At 31.7% G+C, this 20,201-nt stretch overlaps 13 protein-coding genes across 13 annotated transcripts; 7 read left to right on the top strand and 6 right to left on the bottom strand.

Annotated features, from left to right (window-relative positions):
* Positions 1–113: 113 nt before the first annotated feature.
* TVAGG3_0076870 (tubulin complex assembly) lies at positions 114–727 on the bottom strand (the record flags this gene model as incomplete). Its single annotated transcript, XM_001319979.2, has 1 exon — positions 136–651. The coding sequence occupies one exon, from the start codon at positions 649–651 to the stop codon at positions 136–138; it is 516 nt and encodes a 171-aa protein (XP_001320014.1).
* A 232-nt stretch (positions 728–959) lies between these two features.
* TVAGG3_0076880 (GTP-binding protein-related family) lies at positions 960–1,954 on the bottom strand (the record flags this gene model as incomplete). The annotated part of the gene is made up of 1 exon (XM_001319978.2): positions 1,018–1,923. One exon carries the CDS (start codon positions 1,921–1,923, stop codon positions 1,018–1,020), a length of 906 nt encoding a protein of 301 aa, XP_001320013.1.
* Positions 1,955–2,358: 404 nt separating this feature from the next.
* TVAGG3_0076890 (uncharacterized protein) lies at positions 2,359–2,736 on the bottom strand (the record flags this gene model as incomplete). The annotated part of the gene is made up of 1 exon (XM_001319977.1): positions 2,359–2,736. The coding sequence occupies one exon, from the start codon at positions 2,734–2,736 to the stop codon at positions 2,359–2,361; it is 378 nt and encodes a 125-aa protein (XP_001320012.1).
* A 74-nt stretch (positions 2,737–2,810) lies between these two features.
* Positions 2,811–3,366, top strand: TVAGG3_0076900 (small GTPase superfamily, Arf family; the record flags this gene model as incomplete). The annotated part of the gene is made up of 1 exon (XM_001319976.1): positions 2,833–3,360. One exon carries the CDS (start codon positions 2,833–2,835, stop codon positions 3,358–3,360), a length of 528 nt encoding a protein of 175 aa, XP_001320011.1.
* Positions 3,367–3,762: 396 nt separating this feature from the next.
* TVAGG3_0076910 (uncharacterized protein) lies at positions 3,763–4,710 on the top strand (the record flags this gene model as incomplete). Its single annotated transcript, XM_001319975.1, has 1 exon — positions 3,763–4,710. One exon carries the CDS (start codon positions 3,763–3,765, stop codon positions 4,708–4,710), a length of 948 nt encoding a protein of 315 aa, XP_001320010.1.
* A 555-nt stretch (positions 4,711–5,265) lies between these two features.
* Positions 5,266–5,973, top strand: TVAGG3_0076920 (uncharacterized protein; the record flags this gene model as incomplete). Its single annotated transcript, XM_001319974.1, has 1 exon — positions 5,266–5,973. The coding sequence occupies one exon, from the start codon at positions 5,266–5,268 to the stop codon at positions 5,971–5,973; it is 708 nt and encodes a 235-aa protein (XP_001320009.1).
* A 78-nt stretch (positions 5,974–6,051) lies between these two features.
* On the bottom strand, positions 6,052–6,694 carry TVAGG3_0076930 (protein modification by small protein conjugation; the record flags this gene model as incomplete). The annotated part of the gene is made up of 1 exon (XM_001319973.1): positions 6,168–6,689. The coding sequence occupies one exon, from the start codon at positions 6,687–6,689 to the stop codon at positions 6,168–6,170; it is 522 nt and encodes a 173-aa protein (XP_001320008.1).
* A 178-nt stretch (positions 6,695–6,872) lies between these two features.
* TVAGG3_0076940 (uncharacterized protein) lies at positions 6,873–8,330 on the bottom strand (the record flags this gene model as incomplete). Its single annotated transcript, XM_001319972.1, has 1 exon — positions 6,910–8,298. One exon carries the CDS (start codon positions 8,296–8,298, stop codon positions 6,910–6,912), a length of 1,389 nt encoding a protein of 462 aa, XP_001320007.1.
* Positions 8,331–8,686: 356 nt separating this feature from the next.
* On the bottom strand, positions 8,687–10,381 carry TVAGG3_0076950 (glycine-rich protein family; the record flags this gene model as incomplete). Its single annotated transcript, XM_001319971.1, has 1 exon — positions 8,967–10,118. The coding sequence occupies one exon, from the start codon at positions 10,116–10,118 to the stop codon at positions 8,967–8,969; it is 1,152 nt and encodes a 383-aa protein (XP_001320006.1).
* Positions 10,382–10,403: 22 nt separating this feature from the next.
* On the top strand, positions 10,404–11,681 carry TVAGG3_0076960 (uncharacterized protein; the record flags this gene model as incomplete). Its single annotated transcript, XM_001319970.1, has 1 exon — positions 10,404–11,681. The coding sequence occupies one exon, from the start codon at positions 10,404–10,406 to the stop codon at positions 11,679–11,681; it is 1,278 nt and encodes a 425-aa protein (XP_001320005.1).
* Positions 11,682–11,941: 260 nt separating this feature from the next.
* Positions 11,942–14,109, top strand: TVAGG3_0076970 (ubiquitin protein ligase binding; the record flags this gene model as incomplete). The annotated part of the gene is made up of 1 exon (XM_001319969.2): positions 11,971–14,097. The coding sequence occupies one exon, from the start codon at positions 11,971–11,973 to the stop codon at positions 14,095–14,097; it is 2,127 nt and encodes a 708-aa protein (XP_001320004.1).
* A 209-nt stretch (positions 14,110–14,318) lies between these two features.
* On the top strand, positions 14,319–16,776 carry TVAGG3_0076980 (armadillo (ARM) repeat-containing protein family; the record flags this gene model as incomplete). Its single annotated transcript, XM_001319968.1, has 1 exon — positions 14,328–16,736. One exon carries the CDS (start codon positions 14,328–14,330, stop codon positions 16,734–16,736), a length of 2,409 nt encoding a protein of 802 aa, XP_001320003.1.
* A 420-nt stretch (positions 16,777–17,196) lies between these two features.
* TVAGG3_0076990 (uncharacterized protein) lies at positions 17,197–17,643 on the top strand (the record flags this gene model as incomplete). Its single annotated transcript, XM_001319967.1, has 1 exon — positions 17,382–17,582. One exon carries the CDS (start codon positions 17,382–17,384, stop codon positions 17,580–17,582), a length of 201 nt encoding a protein of 66 aa, XP_001320002.1.
* Positions 17,644–20,201: the final 2,558 nt, after the last annotated feature.

Below are 20,201 nucleotides of genomic sequence, written 5' to 3' on the forward strand. Positions count from 1 at the left end.
ACAATTATCGTACGTAATATTATTCGGCATAGATAAAAGCCGGATTTCTGAAAAAAGAGATATATGGCCAGGTCAAATCTTTTGAAATTTTTCGTAAAGAAGATAGTATAAAATAATATATTCAATAAAGATAATTTATTTCTTCTTGTTAAGCTGAATTAAATGGTTGACGATACGAGACAATGTAACTTCAGTTGTAATGATTTGATCGCGTAAGAAAATAAGGTTCTTACTGATATCATCGATCTGTTTATCAAGTGCGGCAAGATTCTCTGTCAAGAGAGTCTTGGCTTCGGAGAATGGATATTCGACCATAATATTTGCGCCAAGCCAAAGGCAAACTGTACTTTCGCTATTAATAGTTGCTGTGCTATAGAGGCTATCAGCTAACTGGAAGTTGGTTTTAACATCTCCCTTGTCAGCCATAGCTTCGAGTTTCTTGATGGCATTAAGATTTTCGGCAACAGATGGACGAGATCTTTTAAAGTTTTGCTGCTTTTCGAGAAAATGTGTTTCTAACATACGATATTTGCTCATGAGCTCTGTTTTTTCACGATAAAGTTTCTCGGCAGCTTCTGGTGTTGGTGCAGCTGCTTTAATATCCTCAATAAATTCGGCCTTTGGGACTCCGTATGAATTTAAGCTTTCCATTTCACTTTTTGTAAAACTGGACAAACTATTTCAATTAATTTATCGTCATTGCCGTTTACATTTTTCGAGTAGCCAAGTGAAGCATCAAATAATTTTTTTCTCCCCCTTCTAAAATAAAAAATTAATTGGTAATGTGATCAAGATACCAATAGAACCAGACATATGACATTTAAAAAAAGTTCGCAGAATGGAATATATATTACATTGCTGAATTGTCAAGATGTTTTATTATTTGTTAATAAGGCCAAGATCATGTCTGCTACAGAAAATCTTTAACAATACGAAATAATATAACAGTTATGAAAAGATCTCATACAAATAAAAATTTTATTTTGAAACTCTATAATAAAAATATACAAATCAATATTACATTTCATATTCAAGGTTCTCTAAAGCTTTCAAAAGCTTATGTTGCAGTTCATTTGGCATATTTGGTTCAATAAACGCAAGACTTGGTTTAATCATTGCATCGTAAGGCGTAGAGTATCGTAAAGAACGTTTCTGAGAGTCTGGTAATGAATTAAATGATTCTTGGCTGTAGGTTTTTGTTGGAGCTGGAGAATAAAAATTCCAAAGTCCATTTCTTATTTGGGAAAACAATTTCATGCCTGCTTGCAAGACTGTATCACCGTCATTTGCTACAACTTGCAAAACTGAGTCTGTAACGCTTATATAAGTTAATCCGAAGACTTCCATGAGAGATTGCGTACTGCATTGATCAATGAACATCATTAGGTGCTCATAGTTAGTTGTGGACTTCTGATTTACTTCTACTGCTCCAATAATCGCATGTTCAAAAGTTGTCTCCAAAAATGTCCAATCTGGAGTAACAATCGCATCAAAATCAGTCATGTACTTTAATAATGTATGCTTCCCCGAGTTTTTAAGGCCTGTAATGCAAATCTTTTTTACATTACCTGCTTTTAAGTATTCTATTAGTGGTTCTGCTGTTTTAAGTGAAGAAAGAGCAAATGTAGGAACTGTTGAACGCAAATTTAATAGCCAGCCTAAAGCCATTTCACGAGGAATAAGATCAATCTTATTTAAGACGTATATGACTTTATCTGGGAATAGTTTTTCGAATTGAGTATATCTTCCTGCTTGAGGAGCTCTAGAATCGAGCATAATAATAATTTTTTCCGATTTTGTGAATTCTTCGATAATATCCATATATTTCTTGAGTGCTGGGTTAGGTGCCTTAGAAATCTTTTGGATTCGCCCAGAATTTTGTCGGACATGCTTATAAACTGGTTTCTGCTTATCTTTGAACATTTTTAAAATAATCATTTTCAACACAATTCTGATTTACATGGGGATAGCAAAATTTGGAAAAATAAAAAAATGCTAAGGTACTTTCAAGCATCATATCTCCCTATGCATATTATCAAATAAGTCTTCGCTATGGTATTGCAACAGAACACATCTTCTTATACTTTGTAATAGGATGTTAACTCAAAACATTCCTCTTTCGATTGATTATATTTTACAATTTCAGTAATTGCCATTAAAAACTATTCACAGCAATATATCATGATTCTCCATCATGTAAGCATTCTAAGTATAACTTTATTATGCCAATTGACATAAATTAAGGGTGTGTTGCAAAAGTCAAAAATTGAGGGTATATTTGAGAATTTTGACTTATATTGATAAATTAGTATTTATATTTAATTACATACAATTTAGTTCATGGTATAAAATGGTATTCTATTTGGATTCTTCAGTTTTTTCTTGAGTTTGTTGCGATTTTGGAACATATGACTTGACCTCAGGGATTTTTTCGAAGAATGGACCGCCATATATATTCGAAGTCTTCACAGTATAGTGGAGTTGGCGCCACATTCTTTTATCTCTGGCCTTTTCCTTCCTACACCATGGAGGAACTCTATTTGGATCAACCCATGGTCCATTATCTTGCTCTGGAAGGTACATCATATTGACTGGCTGAGTATCTTCAAAATCGAGTTTTAAAACGTATCCTTCTGCGTCATGGTATTCGTCTTCGACGTTATATATCCTTCTTTTCAGTCTAATATCTCTAACTTGATCACCAGATGCCGTAATCGTGACATCTTTTCGATCCATTTTTTGAATATTTCATAAAAATTAACGTATACAATTATCGACACTTTTACTTGAAATATTCAATTATTTGGTAGCGGAAAGTTTTTCAATAATTTCATGGGTAATATTTGCACGTGCGGCGAAGATGAAGCAATCCCAAGAGTTCTTATGCTAGGTCTGAAATGCGCTGGAAAAACTACTATCCTGAACAAACTAAAAGGCGACCAATCAATTCGTTCGTTCCAAGTTCAGGATTTCAATACGCAAACAATTAAATGGGAAGACTTCGATTTGGTAACATGGGATTTAGGCGTCGCAGAAAAACAGAGACCTTTATGGAGACATTACTTTGATGGCTCTTGTGCCGTAGTATTTGTTGTTGACTGCTCGGATAGAGAGAAATTCCAGTTGGCTAAGTCAGAAATACATAAGGTTGCAGCAGAACCTGAGTTAGAAAATTGCCCAATTTTATTTATTGCCAATAAACAAGATATCCCCGGATCAGCAAACACAGAAGAGTTAGAAAAGCTCATCGATGCAGGTGGCACAAAACATTTAACATATACTGTGATGCCATGCGTAGCAACTTCAAATTTAGGAATTGAAGATGCTTTCAAACGGCTCCTTGGCAGAATTAGTGTATAAATTGTTTCATATCCTTTCTTTTTTAATCAATTAGAATCTATAATTCATATTATCACTTTTTATCCAATCTAATCTTTTATACTTTTCATCAACATTGAGTTCAAAAATGATATTCTTAGATTATATACATGAATTATAATTGATTGAAAATATTCGATATCTTTATTTGTCAACTTCACTTCTTAATAGAACTAATCTAAGTTGGTTGAGTTTTTGTATAATTGTGAAGTCAAACCTAATGATTAATTTTAGTTAATGTTAAATTTTCAATCCAGAGCAATTACAAAATGAGAATGACCAGTATTTCAGCTACTATCAACATAATAAAGTATATTAAAGACTATAGTCTAGCTTCAAAAATGATTTGGGGTATGGATATCCAAAAATGAACGTTTAAAAAAAATGAATCACGCTTCTAATCGGTATACCGAAACCAAAAGTAGACTTGGTTTTGATACTAGCAAACTTAGATCAAGTTATGCTATTCGCAAAAGTGATGTTACAGATGAAAGTAAAACAGAAAATATAAAATCATATTTATTGAAAGTTCAGGACAAAGAAATTAATGCTTCAACTACACTAAAAGATACAGTTAAGCAACAAAAGAGAGAAAACGAAAAATTACAATTAAAATTTGATATTGAATTTCAGGAAAATAAAGATTTACGGAATTTAAGCATTTTATTGAACGAATACTATCATAAAACGCTTGCAATCATGGATTTTAAAAACAAAAATGAAATATCTAAGGAAGATATCGATATTTTGATTCAGAATTATAACGAATATATTATTTCGCAAATCAAAGAGAACGTTAAAGATGCTTCATTGGTTGAACAAGTACATGTACTTATAGATCTTAACAAAAAGGTTTCAGATATGAGGAAAACTGTTGTTGAAAAGAAAATAGAACTAGAACGACCTCTCGACCAACAAGAAATCTATCAGATGAAAGAGCAGATAAAACTCAAGCATCTCTTTTTAACGAAGAAATATGATGAATTAGATGAATTTTTAAAGCAAGAAATTATCTTTCAGAAGGAGAATGATCAACAATCCATAGAGAAAATGGATCAGGACTTACTTCTTTTAGCAGAAGAACTTGATTCTGCCAAGAAAAAGCTGATATCTTCTCGTTCTGCAGGAATTCAATCCAGAATGAACGAATTAATGGTCCAACTCAATATAATTCTAGATAGGAAAAATGAATTAAATTCGGAAATAGAAAGTCTGGTTGCAGAAAAATCGAAATCAGAATTTCAGCTCCAAGAATCAAAATCTAAGCTAGAAGAACTCCAACAAAGACTATCAGTTTTGCAAAATATTAAGAAGTCAATGATTTTTATGTAATTTTGTTCATAATTAAAATTTGTTTTTATCTTTATCCTCAAAATTTAATATAAACCAAGCTAATTTAAGCTCTGAACTGACAAATAGTTATAAAACTAATAAGCTTATCAATCAAATATGAAATGCATATCCATATCAAAATTTGATATTGAAGCGTATAAATTTGCTAAGATCATACAAAAAACAGATGCAGTACATGATAAATTTTTATATTTAAGTAATCTTGAAATGATAAATCAAAATTCAGATGTTAATAAAGGTGTTTAATTTAATTTGTATGAGAAGAAATAATATAGCAAATAGGATAGTAATGTAAAACGTATGTTAACAATATTTCTTAAATAGAAGAGATGTAAACTGGCTAATTAAACAAATTTTTCTTCGATTTGACGATTGAATTATATTTCGATCAAAAATTGGATCATAGTATCATACACTTAGTCGAATATCTTCTGAAAGTCGGTTGATCTATCTAATAATACCTATCCAAAAAGCTTATTTTCTCTTTTGAAATTTATGAAAAATTCTTGACACTTTTTATAGTAACGTATTTAAATGACTGAGAAACACGATCTTATTAGTTATAATAAAAAATTTAAGCCAGGAACAGCAGGCGTAAAGATTAATTTTAGTCCTGATGAAATGGCATTCAGTCGTGAAGATATGCCTCTTCGTGCAGCGATGGCGCGAAGAGAAGTTTTATTATCTCTTCAACCAGATATAGATGGAATTCCAAAACGTAGATGGAACTCAGATGTAATGGTAATTACACCACATGAACCATATAATCCTCAAGCAATTTACGTATCAAATAAAAACGAACATGATCCAGATTTTAGAAGAGACTTTTACGACTCAGAACTTCCATGGGATGCACGCGCAACTATAGATACAAAGTTAGAATCAAAGCAATTTAAAGAAAGAACAATGAAAGCTAGAGAAAATACTCTCAAAAAATGCGAAGCAGTTGCTAGCACTCCTGCTCTTGTTCGCAGACAAATCAACTACGCAAATTTGATTAAAGAGAGAGGAATTCCTGCCGCTCAACCTCCTCCACCATTTATTGTTAAAAAACCGAAGTTATCAGAGGGAACAGCAAAGCATCTTAAGCAGTTCGCCTCTACTAAATATTATCACGACGGTGCTTATAGATATTGCGAAGCTTTAGGTGGTGAAGCTTGGTCGTGCTGCGGAAACACAGACAGAGATTCTATCGGTTGCTGCTGCCAGAAATCTAATAAGATGCATAGCTTGTATGACTAAATTTTTAAGTTTTGACTATTATATTATGAAATTAAATCAAATTTTATTTTTTAGATATTTAGGTAATAGAATCTCATATATGAGTAAGCATTAAATCCCTTTTATTCCTTTATTTAAAGTTAGTAAAGAATATTGAAGAAAATTTTTCAAAAATCTTCTTTGTATTCATTAGTTATCAAACAAAACTATTCGATCTAGTCAGATATATCCATTTCAATAGCAGCCTCATTGCCTTTTGTAATTGAATTTGGTTTGGCATGAACGTCTGTCCATTTCTTTGCAGTTTCAAGAAACTTGGCCTTATTTTCGGTAAATTCTTGAGCTATTTTTGTATCTAATGGATCGTTTGGATTAGGTTCTGCCATCAGTTGTTGAATTTGCGTTAAAAGCATTTCAAGTGATACTGTTGCAGTCCATTTACCTTGTGGTTGTGGTTTTAAGAAGTCAAGGCAGATACGACCTGAAGAATCGATATTTGGATGGTAAATTGGAGTTTTGAATTTAATTGTAGGAGGTACATTAGGATATTTTGGAGGGATTGTAATTGACAAATGAAATTCTCCACCTTCATATGGAGTATCTTTTAATCCTTCAATTGAGGCTTCTAAATTTTCAAGAGAATCGCTCAAAGGCCACATCAATATACCAAGTGGTGGATTATGTCCCATTCTTTCAATCTCTTTTGCGACCCTTTGATGAGCTCGTGTATCAGTCATTTTCCTCTCTTTGTAAAATGATAATTGTTCACTAAATACTAATATGTTTCCAAATGAGTTATTCAGTCTATTAAGTGGTAGTTTAGTATTCTTTGAATTAATGAATTTTTATATCAAATTTTATGAATTCAATCAGGTATTAATAGAGATATATCATTAAATATTAATAGCAATGTAAAACATAAACATAACATTTAACTTAAACAAACAAATAAAAAAATTAATAATAAGCAACGATACCCCATGAAATGGGAATCTGTTCTACAGTCTGAATTGATGATGACACACCAGAAAGTAACATCATATTGTTCCAATTCGAAAGAGTCTGTTTATCAAAGATACTGATGTTTGGATTGTCTTGGAGAGAGTTTTCTTCTTTTATCTTGAACATAAAAGCTACAAATTTGTATTCTATTTCTTTCAATCTTGATAAACAATTAATTAAAAATGAGATATCGGTTTTCGTTTGGAAACCAAAAGCTCTATCAACTATAGAGTGATATGGACATAAAGGGCCTTCGTAGTACCCAAGTTCTGGATTTAAAATACCAACAATTCGATTCATATCTCGATCAACGTGTTTTGTTATAATTATTGAGTGTTTCTCAGTGATAACATTATCATCAACTTTATCAACCTGATTTAAACAATCATTTGTGAAATTTGGAACGAAAATTGAAAATTTTCTTGCCAATTCTTTACAACTTTGAATATCAGGGCTCTCAATCACTAGTGGGATACTCTGGAATATACAGTTCACGCAATGATGGAAAACATGCGATTTTAGAAGAGATATTAAATTATATTTCTGGGAATTAATTTCTTCTGCTCTCTGGAATAAGTCAATAACATAATCGGCATAGTTCTGACCATATATACCTCCAAAATTCAGAAATTGTTTTGTATCAATATATTTTAATTCAAAAATATTTCCGTAAGGTAAAATGACATCAAGAGTATTCATGATTGATGATATTTGTTCTGTAAGTGTGTCAAAATCAAATAAACTCTCAACTTTTCGAAGATCATTGTTAATTTGATTAAATAACTCCGGTTTCTTAGGCTGTTGATTCATATTTACCTCTACATTCAAGCCTTTTGCAATTGGAGTGATTTCGTTGATAATTGGATTTATATAAACTTCTGAATCAGGAAAAGCCTTAACTGTAGCAATAAGCGATCCTATATAATCTGAAAATTCCTTTTTAAATGGTTCATATGACGGTATTACTGACTTTATGAAGTAATCTTGAATTAAATCAATGAATTTTTTCGGAAGATTGATAACTTTTGTTTTTATGTCAATTGTTACGCATAAACAAACAGTTCTTGTAAAGCCACGCGCTTCAACACCGGGTACTAATAAATAAAACGAATAAAGTTTGTAATGATCGAATGTTGTGACAAAAATTGAGCATTCTGGGCTGCATAGTTTTGAATCTTGAGCAATTGGAGTAGTGACTGTGTACCACATGATATCATCCAAAAATTCAATTTGTTTTCCGTACTTCCAGAATATCTCAGGATGATTTCCTTGGTGAAATTCAAACATGTAGCATGAAATGAGTTGATTCTCTTGCTTAGCTTTCTTACAATCGTCAAAATCCATTTTTTGAGAATGAAATTCAAATGAATTTGAATTGATTCTTTTTTTTTAGACAATTATCGTTCCCTAAGTTAAGTATCCTTGATAGCATTCTGCATTGTTCAATAATGCCATATGAGCAATCATTAATAATAGAAAATTGATGAAGATAGCTAAATTGGATTTACATTTGGACATTTATCAAAAAGCGAGCTTCTAAACATAAGAAAAACCAATAATAATCAATTCAATTAAGGAGTTAAATGTTAATTCAGTTTATATTAATTTCAACTCATGAATTACCCTGAATTATATGATAATAGATTGTATAATTATGGAAACTCTGAAATATATTCTTAAGATATTTGCATATCAAATATATAACTTTAAGCTTATATAGAGTATTAATGTTATTCCTACTGTAGATAAAAGCATTTTAATGTTTGGGCTTTTGAACTATTATAAGAGTCTTACGTCTAGATTAGATATAAAATAACTAGGTTTATTAACTATTTCATCTAAATACTTTCATTTTTATCATTTTAATTTAATATCTTTCCCATTCGATTTAAGAAATTAAATAAATATTTCAAGTTAACATGTCATGCTTCATTAAGAGGAGTTTAACAAGATATATCTATGAAATATTTAGATAAGTTAAAGTTGTGTTATATTGATGAATGAAGAAGAATCTATTTAGGATCGAGAAATAGGAATAGAATGAGGAAAAGGAAATTTGAATTACGAGAGAAGTAAATAATGTTGCAAGATGGAATAAAGATCGGATCTAAGATCGTGAGAATGAGACGTCCGTTTCCTTCCCAGATTCCTGGAATAGTTTCAACTTCGTTGAATTTATACCCATCTTTAATCGAAAATGCATATTTCTCGGTGTGAGCGTTATTAAAAAACGTATCATGTGCAGTAAAAGATTTTTGACTTGTTTCTTCAATATTATCTCTTGTCAACGCAAACGAACTTCCACCGCCTGCGCCGCCATTGCAATAGTGGCCTGCAAAACCGCCAAACCAGCCAGAACCAGCACCTGGTCTGTCATTTAGTCCACCAACTTCTTGGACACCCTCTGGATTTCGAGATCCAAGTCTTTGAGCGGATTCACCTGATCCGAATGTGAAACCAAAGGTGGAGTTTGCCAATCTTTTGTCAACGTAAATCATCGACTTCCAATACCCCTGTGCAACGAAGCCACCTCCAGCACCACCGGATCCATCATCACTTAGCTCATTGTTGGGATCGTTCGTCTGGTAATTATCAGAACCTCCACCAGCACCAGATACAATAACTCGATGCCAGAGGTCGTTTTTGTGGAATTTGACAGCGGTTTGGCCGCCTCCGCTCCCTGAGAATGCATAGCAATTGGATGCAAAGCCCCCACCGCCATATCCGCCTTTAATCATGTTTTGGAGATAAAAATCCGACTCTTCAGTACAACTGTCAGCCGTACGTGAATAATTTCCTTGGCCACCAATAGTGATGAATGCGGTTAAGCGGTGTGAAATGGTGATGATGCCCGAAATGTAGCCTCCTGCACCACCACGGCTTCCATTGAAGGTACAGTGAGTGTTTCCGTGATATTTTGAAACAATTTCGGGATCAGTGCAGTTACCGTCAGAAAATTTGTATGTGGAGATTACACCAGGATATGAACCACAGGAGGCACCATAAAGTTCGAATTTGTACACTCCTGGTGTGAGACTGACAACGTAGTCGGTGCAGTCTGAATATGATGTGCATGGATATTGAAATGTATATGCATTGTTATGTTGATCGTAAGCTACGTTCGCATTCCCTTTCGATGTATTCTCTAGTCTATATGAAAGCATACAAATAAAGTATAATTTTCTTTCAAACTCTGAAAATGATAGATAATCTTTGAAGAATCTGAATTAATTGATTGTTATTCATTAAGATGAGCTCGAATTTTCCTCAACATTATATATGAAGAAATCATTTCTAGATATCAAATTTAGATCAAAGATAAATAACAATTGGTAAGTGATTCTTGAGACACTATTGCGTGCTTTGTACCCTCTCTAAAAATATGTGCTTCACAGCCTTTAGTTTGAGTCAGACAGCTAGAAATTTCCAATTACGTTATTATTAAAATCATGAATTTAAGTGCTAGAAGTCCTCGAAAAACAGGCTATCTTACAAGCAGAAGGCAAAAATCTATTCGATATAGACCACATGTTTATAAATACACTTTGGAAGCGAATCCTGATGCCATGGTAGTCGTTTATGCACTTATGAATGAAAGATGTGAAATGAATGACATTGATCCTCAATTATTTCCATCTATGCTTCCACTCCTCCGTGAAAAGGAACGTCAATTAAAAGAATGGCGTAATCAACCAGCTTCAAAAACAATTGCTTCAGCAATCGAATTTATTACAAATTACAGATATTCAGAAGATCCAAATCAGAATCCACAACTATTAGAACGAGGTTTTACACAATCATTAAAAGGTCCGACGCAAGAAGATGTAGATTATGCGTTACAACTACTTATTTGTGGTCGTAGTGTTGATCAAATTGATCCATCAGTACGCAAGCAAGTTGGTGTTGCGCTTGGATTGAAACGAAAAGAAGCTTTACAACAAGGTGATTATTTATTGGCAGAAAAATGCGTTAATCAATCCAGGGCTTTAATTGCTCTTCAAAATGAAGAAAGATATGAAGAAATTCAGACGCAAAGAACTGACATGATCACTGAAAAATACAATCAATGTCAAAATGACTTCCAAACTATTAAAGAGCAATGGGATCAAAAGCTCCAAGCTGCAGCAAAGCAACGTGACGATAGTTTAAAGCAATTGGATATAAATGATTCTCTCGAATTGCAAGAATTTGACAAAGTTTTTGATTCTCCAGTACCATCAGAGTTCCTTAAGCCAAGTTCCACTCTTTTGCAACTTAAATGTCGTGAACAATACATGGTTTCTTCTGGAAGATACGCCGAAGCAAATGATGTTCGAAGCCAAGCTTTGGAGCTTGAAGCCCAAGAGAAAGAAGCTGGCAAAAAACGTTATCTAGCAGAATTAAACCTTAAACGCCAAGAATTCATTAAAAAACAACAAGATAAACATGCAGCAAGAGAAATGGCGATTAGAAACCAATACGATAAGACTGTTGCAAGAGCTGAACTAGAGTGTGAAAGAGCTTCAAAAATGGCTCATAAACTTGAAGATAAAATTGATGAAATTGACCGAAATGCAATGATGGCAGCAAGAAGTACAAAGAACAGATCTCTTAACGATGCTCCAGATCCAAAAGCCCAAGCAGCTCTATTTAGGCAAAGAGCAAAAATTAATACAATTGTTTATACTAAAACCATAACTCCTCGGAACAGAAACACAAATACCATCACCAACCAACTGTATATGTGACTTATTTGTAATAAAATATTTTCGTTTAAAAAAATTCATAACATTTTTTCTCTTTCAACCAATCTAAAGCTAGAAAGTAGCATTAGTTGAGATCACTGACGAGAAAAGCATAATCTTATAAGTTGTATATTCAGAATAGATGAAAAGAACTTATAAGATTTTAATATTGTATTGCTTGCTCTTTTCAGTCAGATCCTCTCATAAATAGCTCTCTATTTCTTAAGCTAAACAACTAGATCCATCATAGACCTTGTTCTAGTAAAGCAAACACAAAAAAGTGACACTCCTAATGAGTGATAATGCAAATGCAGGAACGATGAATCCAAATCAGAAACGAATAGTTGTAGGAATGTACAAAAACACCAAATCTTCAACAAAAGTGTTCAAATCCCCATTTCAAGATATTCCACAACCAACATTTGACTTATTTAAGGATGAAATCCAAGACAATCTTAATAAAATACTTGTTGATGGAGATTTGTCTCTTCCTGGCAAGTCGTTTATTGATATTTCAAGACAATTAGCAATTCCAACGGAAACTAGTCCAACAGAAGGCCATCAGCTTTACGATTTCACATCTCAACATGTTGTTGATTTTGCAAACGACGTAACAACTCATATTTCTAAATTCAAAAATGTTGATCAAATTGGTTCGTTTTGGACGGACATTTCATCAAAAATCAACGAAATCTCCATTTCTTTCTCTCCTCTATCTACTAAATCCAACAGGTTGCCTCTTCTTCGTTCCAAATTCGAAGATGTTATCAAAACAAACTTAGAAAGCACTTTACCAGAATTTGACCGTGTCTGTGATATTATCATCAAAGAATACAATAACAACAGAACTCCTGAAAACTTCGAAACGGAAAAACTCGCTTTTAATTTCGTAAAAGATAGCGGTCTTTTCGATGAAGTCTTCCTTCCGAAATTAATACAGTCAGTTGTTGATCGCATTCGCGACCAAGTTGATGCTGCTTTTGAAGGTCCTCTCCATGAATATTTATCTCAAGCTGTTTCTCTCGTTCAAAGCGAAATCAACGATGCAGAACCATTCATTTCTCCATCATCATTACGAAAACTACAAAGAGAGCTTTATAATCTCATTTTTACCTCCAAATTCCAACAAATTGTTAAAGTTGGTCTTCCTGTTATTGTTAAAGAGAAGAATGCCGATTCCATTAAAATCTGTGTCAATCTTGCCAAAGAAACAGATAAAATTAATGAGTTTGTCCGTAGATTATCTCATGTTTTCGAAGCCGAGGCCGATTGCTTCAATTTAGAGAATCCAATTGCCCATATCCTTGATCTCCATCGGACCATGATCATGTTCAATGAAGCAGCCCAATTTTCTCCAGAACATATCAAAACAATCAGATCTTCCTTCGACAAAGGCTTCAACAACCTTCCTGATGTTGCCGCCAGACTTCTTGCTATCGAAGTCAACAGGGAATTCATCACTGGCCAAGTTTCAGACGAAACTTTGGAACATCTTTTAGATGTATTCAAAATCCTTTCATACAAAGATGTTTTCGTATCCTACCATGCATATTTCCTTGCCAAACGCATTCTCCTCATGAAGAAACACACAGTTGACGATGATCTGAAATTTATGGATAATCTTCGAGTTCTTTGTGGTCCAGAATACACAAAACCATTACGTATGATGTTCGAAGGCCTCAAACAATCACTCGAAGTGATGGACGCCTTGAGATCTGAGAAATCAATTCCGAAATGGTTCTCTTGTGTGATGTTTTCACAGGAATCGTGGCCAGGAATCGAACCATGTGACGCAATCATTCCTTCCCAGGTACTTCCACACTTGCAAGCCTTCGAAAACAAGGCAGTTGCAGAGAAAAAGAAGAGAATCATGCATTCACTGCAGCTAACACGTGTTAAACTGGAAGTAAAGGGTGTTAAAGGCATCAAAACTATCAAGTGCAATGGCCTTTACGCGAGTTACTTGTTGGCATTCAATGATGTTCCTTCGATGCTTGTTTCACAGATTTCCAAAGCGACGAAAATTGATCAGAAAGATGTTGAAGAAATGACAGAAATTCTCAAGAGAAAGAGAGCAGGAAATCTCATTCTTTTGGTTCACCAAATGGTCAGAATCAATCCAGAGGCAAGTGTTGAATCTGGAGCATTGAACATCGCGTTCTCTTTCCCTCCTATTTCACAGAAAGATGACGAACACACAAAGAACGCAATCATGCAGAACAGAGACAACCAAATCGATGCAATGGTTGTAAGAATTCTTAAGTTTGAGAAATCTCTCGACAGAGAGGATTTGAAGCTCAGACTAAAGGACGCACTCAAGTTCAGAATGGATGACGAAATGTACGAGAAGAGACTCAACTCCCTCAACAAGAGACAGTTCATCAAACTCGACGCTTCTGGATGTGTTAACTATATCTAATAAAAATTCTCATTTAAATGAATTGAACTTTTTCAATTGTCTTTAATTAAGGGTGGAATTACCACTTTTCTAACACACTCTCATTTTTTTGACCGATCAAGTGTGATGTTAAATGATCCTCATTTTTTTATGAGATTTTTTTTGAAAATTCGGACTTTTATGGTTTGTGTAGATATATGTCATGAGCTTTATAAAATAATAATTCATTTTTATTTTGGAGACAAAATTTGATGGATGTTAGTCTTCTAATTTCAAATTTTGGCTCGGAAAATAATGACATTAGATTACAAGTACACGAAATAATTGACAAATATAAGGAAGATCCCGAATTTATTCAACAATTAATAGAATTTTTATTCGATGATTTAACAACCTCTCATTTAAAGTATATAACATTAAAGACAATCGAGTTTTTTAAGATCCCATTAAATGAATCAGTTGTAATTTCATTTTTAAATTTTATTTCAGTTGATTTTCAACTCTTACGCTTTGAAGTTAATCAAATAATAACAAAATACTTAACTGTAAGCAATTTGTCTGACTTATTTACTTATTTTCAGAAATTTCCAGAAGATGTTTTATATTGTTCTTCAAAAATCATAGCAAATGATACAAGACATGAATGTCCAGACTTTATACTTTCAGAGTGTATAGATATTGTCAACGAATCAACAGAATTAAATTTATTAATTTTGGCCATTAAAATTATAGCATTAAATGACGATGCATCACAATCTTTAGCCGAAAGAGCTTTTGAAATTTATCAAAATGAAATAACTTACGAAAATTTTCCTTTATTTATTGAATTATTCCCAATTTTACAGTATAATCCTGAGAGCCAAGAGCTATACGATCTGTTGCAGGAAAAGATCAAGCAATTGGCTAATTTGACTCCTTTCGAAAACGAAAATTTCGAATTTATTGATGAAAAATATAACATTTCATTCCTTGGATATTGTTTGGTTGATTGGCTCAACAATATCATTGTGAATCTTCCAGAAATGGCCGAAGAAGACCAAGAACCAGAATTTAATATTGATATTTTCAAATTATATCCTTATATCTGCATGTTATGCCAACTACCAGTTCAAGATCGTAATTTAATACTCAATGATCCAGAAGCTTTCCTTTTATTCGCTGATTATCTTTCATCATATGATATCAACCAAGAAGAAAGGGAGAAAACCTTAAGATATTGCTGTTTTGAGTATTTTGCATATGCTGAATCCGATCAATTATGCAAATTAAGCCTAGAATTAATGGAAAAATTTCCAAATCTACAAGAACCAATTTTATACATGTATGGACAGAGTCTTTACGCAGTAGTTGATTGTAATTTGATAACTATTGCAATTCCAGCCATTTTAAACGTGGATGATCCATTGGCAGTTTGTAATTACATTCCTTTAGCCTGTTACAAAGGTTTGATAGAAGATATGAGTGAACTTATACAATATAATGACTTCAAGATAAGTTTCAATGCATGCAGAGGCATAACAAAGAACAAAAAAGTTTATTCCGACTTTTGTTTAGAGGCAATTCTTAAGACTTTTGGATTTTTTGAACTCTTTGAAACAGGGATTGTTATTTCTCTCCTTGAATTGATCAATAATCTGCTTCAAATTTCAAATAATTTCAATTCTGACATTTTTCAACTGTTTTTTGAGTTGTTAAAGAATACAATGAGCCAATTTATAGATAATGATACCACTGATGCTTGTTTAAGGATCATTAACAATTTTATTTCGGAATCAAAATATTATCCTTTCTTGTTTGATGCTTTTCTACCAGTTTTAGATCATTTTACGAGTAATACAGAAACATTTGACATAGCAATCCAGCTAATTTCAACATTATTCAACAAATTGCCTAAAAATGATGTTGAAATTCCTTTTGATGTTGCTTTTTTACGTGATTTCATAGTTTCTTATTCTGAAAATGAACTGAGCATTACAGTTCTTCCGTATTTGTCCAAATGTTTTTCATTTCTTTGTCGAATTGGATATTTCCAAGAGACATTCGAATTCATTTGTAAGATATTACCAACTGTATTGGATAATTCTGCTCAAAGATTCGTTGGTTCTTTGTTATTGAATTATATCTCATTTAATCCTAATCCAAATGAGCTAATTCTCTTAATATTGGAAGCTGGTAAGCAATATCTGATATCGAATGCTGATTCTGAGCAAACATCTAATTCAAAAAATTCCGTATTGAGATTTTTATCTCAAATTTTAGGTTTTTATTCATTAAATTGCACGGATTTCCATCCCAACGAAGACATGATTGCACTTGCTCAATATGTAATTAGTAATGTCTGTTTTACTACTGGAAGATTTGATTATTTACTTTCTCTTATGTTCCTTTTCAAATGCCATCCTAATACAAGTGATGTTTATGCAGAGCTTCAACACTATTTGACAATGATATTCTATGATATTAATGAAGGAGAATCTTACCACGTCGAAGCAGAAAATTACTTTGTTGATGATCCTGTAGTTTCTTCTCATCCTCTTTTTACCTGTTCTATTTATGGATTCATGAAATCTCTAAATGTTGAAGGTTGTCCTGAATTTATTCCAAAATGGCTTGAAGAGCATGCGATATTCTTCTTTAGAGAAAATTCTGGCCAAAACTAATAGTATAATATTGTTTGTATATAATAAACTATATCTTTCCCATGAAATAATCTAGTCTATGTTTTAATATCGCAAATTTATAAAACACAATTTGCTAACATACTTCAGCATTCAATAATAAACTATATAATATCACTTTAAGACTTACATCTTATTCAGATAATTATTCGAAGATTTTATGAAAGCTGGTGGAAATTCCCATATTAATCAGATCTGAGTTCTCAGAACAGAATTGATAGCATGAAACACATGTTTGACCCAATGAAATCAACACTTGTTGCAATCACAGCATACTAACAGCTCCAAGAGAACACTTCCGCAGATCAGATCATAAATATCATTAGACAATTAACGTAACAGCTCCATGGACTTACAGAATTGCTTGTAGATACAAAGAAGAAGCTGAAAGTACTCAAATAAGAATAACAAGAAACATCAGAAAAGTCACAACAGAACCAAGAAGAAATTTTACAAGAAAACGAAACTCTCAAGGAAGAATTGAGAAGAACAGAAGAAGAAAAGAAGAAAATTTCTCAGCACCTTACACAAATCAAAGTAGAGTTCGATTAGAAAGATACTGAACTTACAAAAACTCTTTCAACAATCCAAGAACTTCAAGAAAACATTCAAGAAGCTGTTGACAAAATGGCTAATGAAGCAAAAGCCGAAATTGAGCAAAAGAACAACAAATTGCAAATGCATCTTGATAATGCAACAGCCGAAATCAAGGACAACAAGCAGAATTCCATCAAAACTCAAGATTATCCGCCTAAAACATCAGGAGAATGTTGGGTGCAAGCGAAAAGCAAACAACAGGAGATGCTACCCATCTTCTTCCTTCACTAATTAACTTTTTGATTTCATTTTCCCCTATTATTTGTTTTAGTGAGTAAATTCTCTATTTTTTATTATTACAATTATAAAGAATTTTTATTAAGTGTGTATTTTTATTCAGTTGCAAGCATCTAATAATATTATAAAATGGCCATGAAAGCACTGGATTATAGTATTGGATTATACTATAGTTTATTAATATCCGGAGAATCTAATGGGAATCAATGTAAACTATTCAAAATATCAATAATGAGGTGTTAGTCACATTTTTTTGATCAAAAGTGCCAGAGCAAAATTATTAGAAACATGTCAAGTTCTGAGCAATCAAGAAATGAAGCTGAATGTGTATTTAGTGATATTAAGCCAATTGAAGTATTTGAATACCCTAGTTTAGCATCGAAAATCATTTGGGGTGTCAATTCCAATAATATTTTAGAAATATCTGCACAAATTATAGAATTCATTAAGAATAACAAGATATCTATCCAAATGTCACTTTATTTGATTGATATTATTTCACAAATTCGTGAGAAAGATATTAAATTATTTGCAGAACTTTACCAAAAGATTTCAAACGAATTCTCATGCATCATCAAGCCGAAAAATTGGAAATTGGTGACGCTTCTACACTATAGAGGGTTCAAATTCGAAAATTTTGCACCTAAAATGAAAGAAGAAGAAATTCTGAATTTATATTCAACAGAATCTCCCTTATACTATATATTGCATGGGATAAAGTTGATGACCTTAAATCGAAATTCCCAAATCTTGATATTAATAAGAAAATAAATTATCTAATCACACCACTTGACTGTGCAATTAAATTTGGCTCGGAATTGTGTTTCAATTACTTGAAAAACGTCGGAGGTAACTACACTTCTAACTCCGAAGAATATGCTGTTCAAGGCGGAAATAAAGAGATTTTTATGCAGATGATAGAAGATGGTAAATCATTTGATAACATGATTAATACAGCATTGAAATATCGAAACTATGAAATTGCTCAGTACCTTAAATCAAATTTTGGACAAACTTTTGATTCAATAGCAGAAAGTATGCATTTCGGAAATTATGGTGTTGCATCTTATTTACTTTCTAATGGAGGAAATATCAACAAAATTTATAATCCTTTTCTTTTCATATTTTTCATTGTTTTGTGAAATTCTCTTTCTTTTCATATTTAGCATTGTTTTATACAATTCTCTTTCTTTTCATATCTTTCATTGCCTTATGAAATTCTATTTCTTTTCATGTTTATCAATGTTTTATAGATTTTTTTTTTCTTTTCATATTTATCAATGTTTTATAAAATCCTCTTTCTTTTCATATTTATCAATGCTTTATGAAATTCTATTTCTTTTCATGTTTTTCATTGTTTTATGAAATTCTATTTCATTTTATACTTATCATTGTTTTATATAATTCTCCCAATATTAATGAATGTCCTCTCAGTATTGCAATTAAAGCTAATTCAACAGATATTGTCAAATTTTTAGTTGAACATGGTGCTACGAATCTCAAATAATTCTTTTTTCTAGCTTCCTGATTCTATATTGAAACAAGATATAGTAATGTCGGCATAATTTAAGAATAAATCTCCATATTAATAATTTAAAGTTAATTTACTGTATTAGCACACTTAATTTGAAGATGGTGATATATTTTGGGTGATCAATAATCATTTTTGAACGCATTTCAAAAATAATCTTTTCTGCTGCCCGATTATCGTACAATTTTTTGGCATAGTAATGATATATTCGAAATGTATTAGTCACTTTTTGAGAGGAGGGACGACGATAAAAAAGTGAATATGTATATGTATATGTATATGTATATGTATATGTATATGTATATGTATATGTATATGTATATGTATATGTATATGTATATGTATATGTATATGTATATGTATATGTATATGTATATGTATATGTATATGTATATGTATATGTATATGTATATGTATATGTATATGTATATGTATATGTATATGTATATGTATATGTATATGTATATGTATATGTATATGTATATGTATATGTATATGTATATGTATATGTATATGTATATGTATATGTATATGTAATGTAATGTATATGTATATGTATATGTATATGTATATGTATATGTATATGTATATGTATATGTATATGTATATGTATATGTATATGTATATGTATATGTATATGTATATGTATATGTATATGTATATGTATATGTATATGTATATGTATATGTATATGTATATGTATATGTATATGTATATGTATATGTATATGTATATGTATATGTATATGTATATGTATATGTATATGTATATGTATATGTATATGTATATGTATATGTATATGTATATGTATATGTATATGTATATATATGTATATGTATATGTATATGTATATGTATATGTATATGTATATGTATATGTATATGTTATATGTATATGTATATGTATATGTATATGTATATGTATATGTATATGTATATGTATATGTATATGTATATGTATATGTATATGTATATGTATATGTATATGTATATGTATATGTATATGTATATGTATATGTATATGTATATGTATATGTATATGTATATGTATATGTATATGTATATGTATATGTATATGTATAG

The sequence above is a fragment of the Trichomonas vaginalis genome, chromosome IV (assembly GCF_026262505.1).
Source record: "Trichomonas vaginalis G3 chromosome IV, whole genome shotgun sequence".
Taxonomy (NCBI): Eukaryota; Parabasalia; order Trichomonadida; family Trichomonadidae; genus Trichomonas; species Trichomonas vaginalis.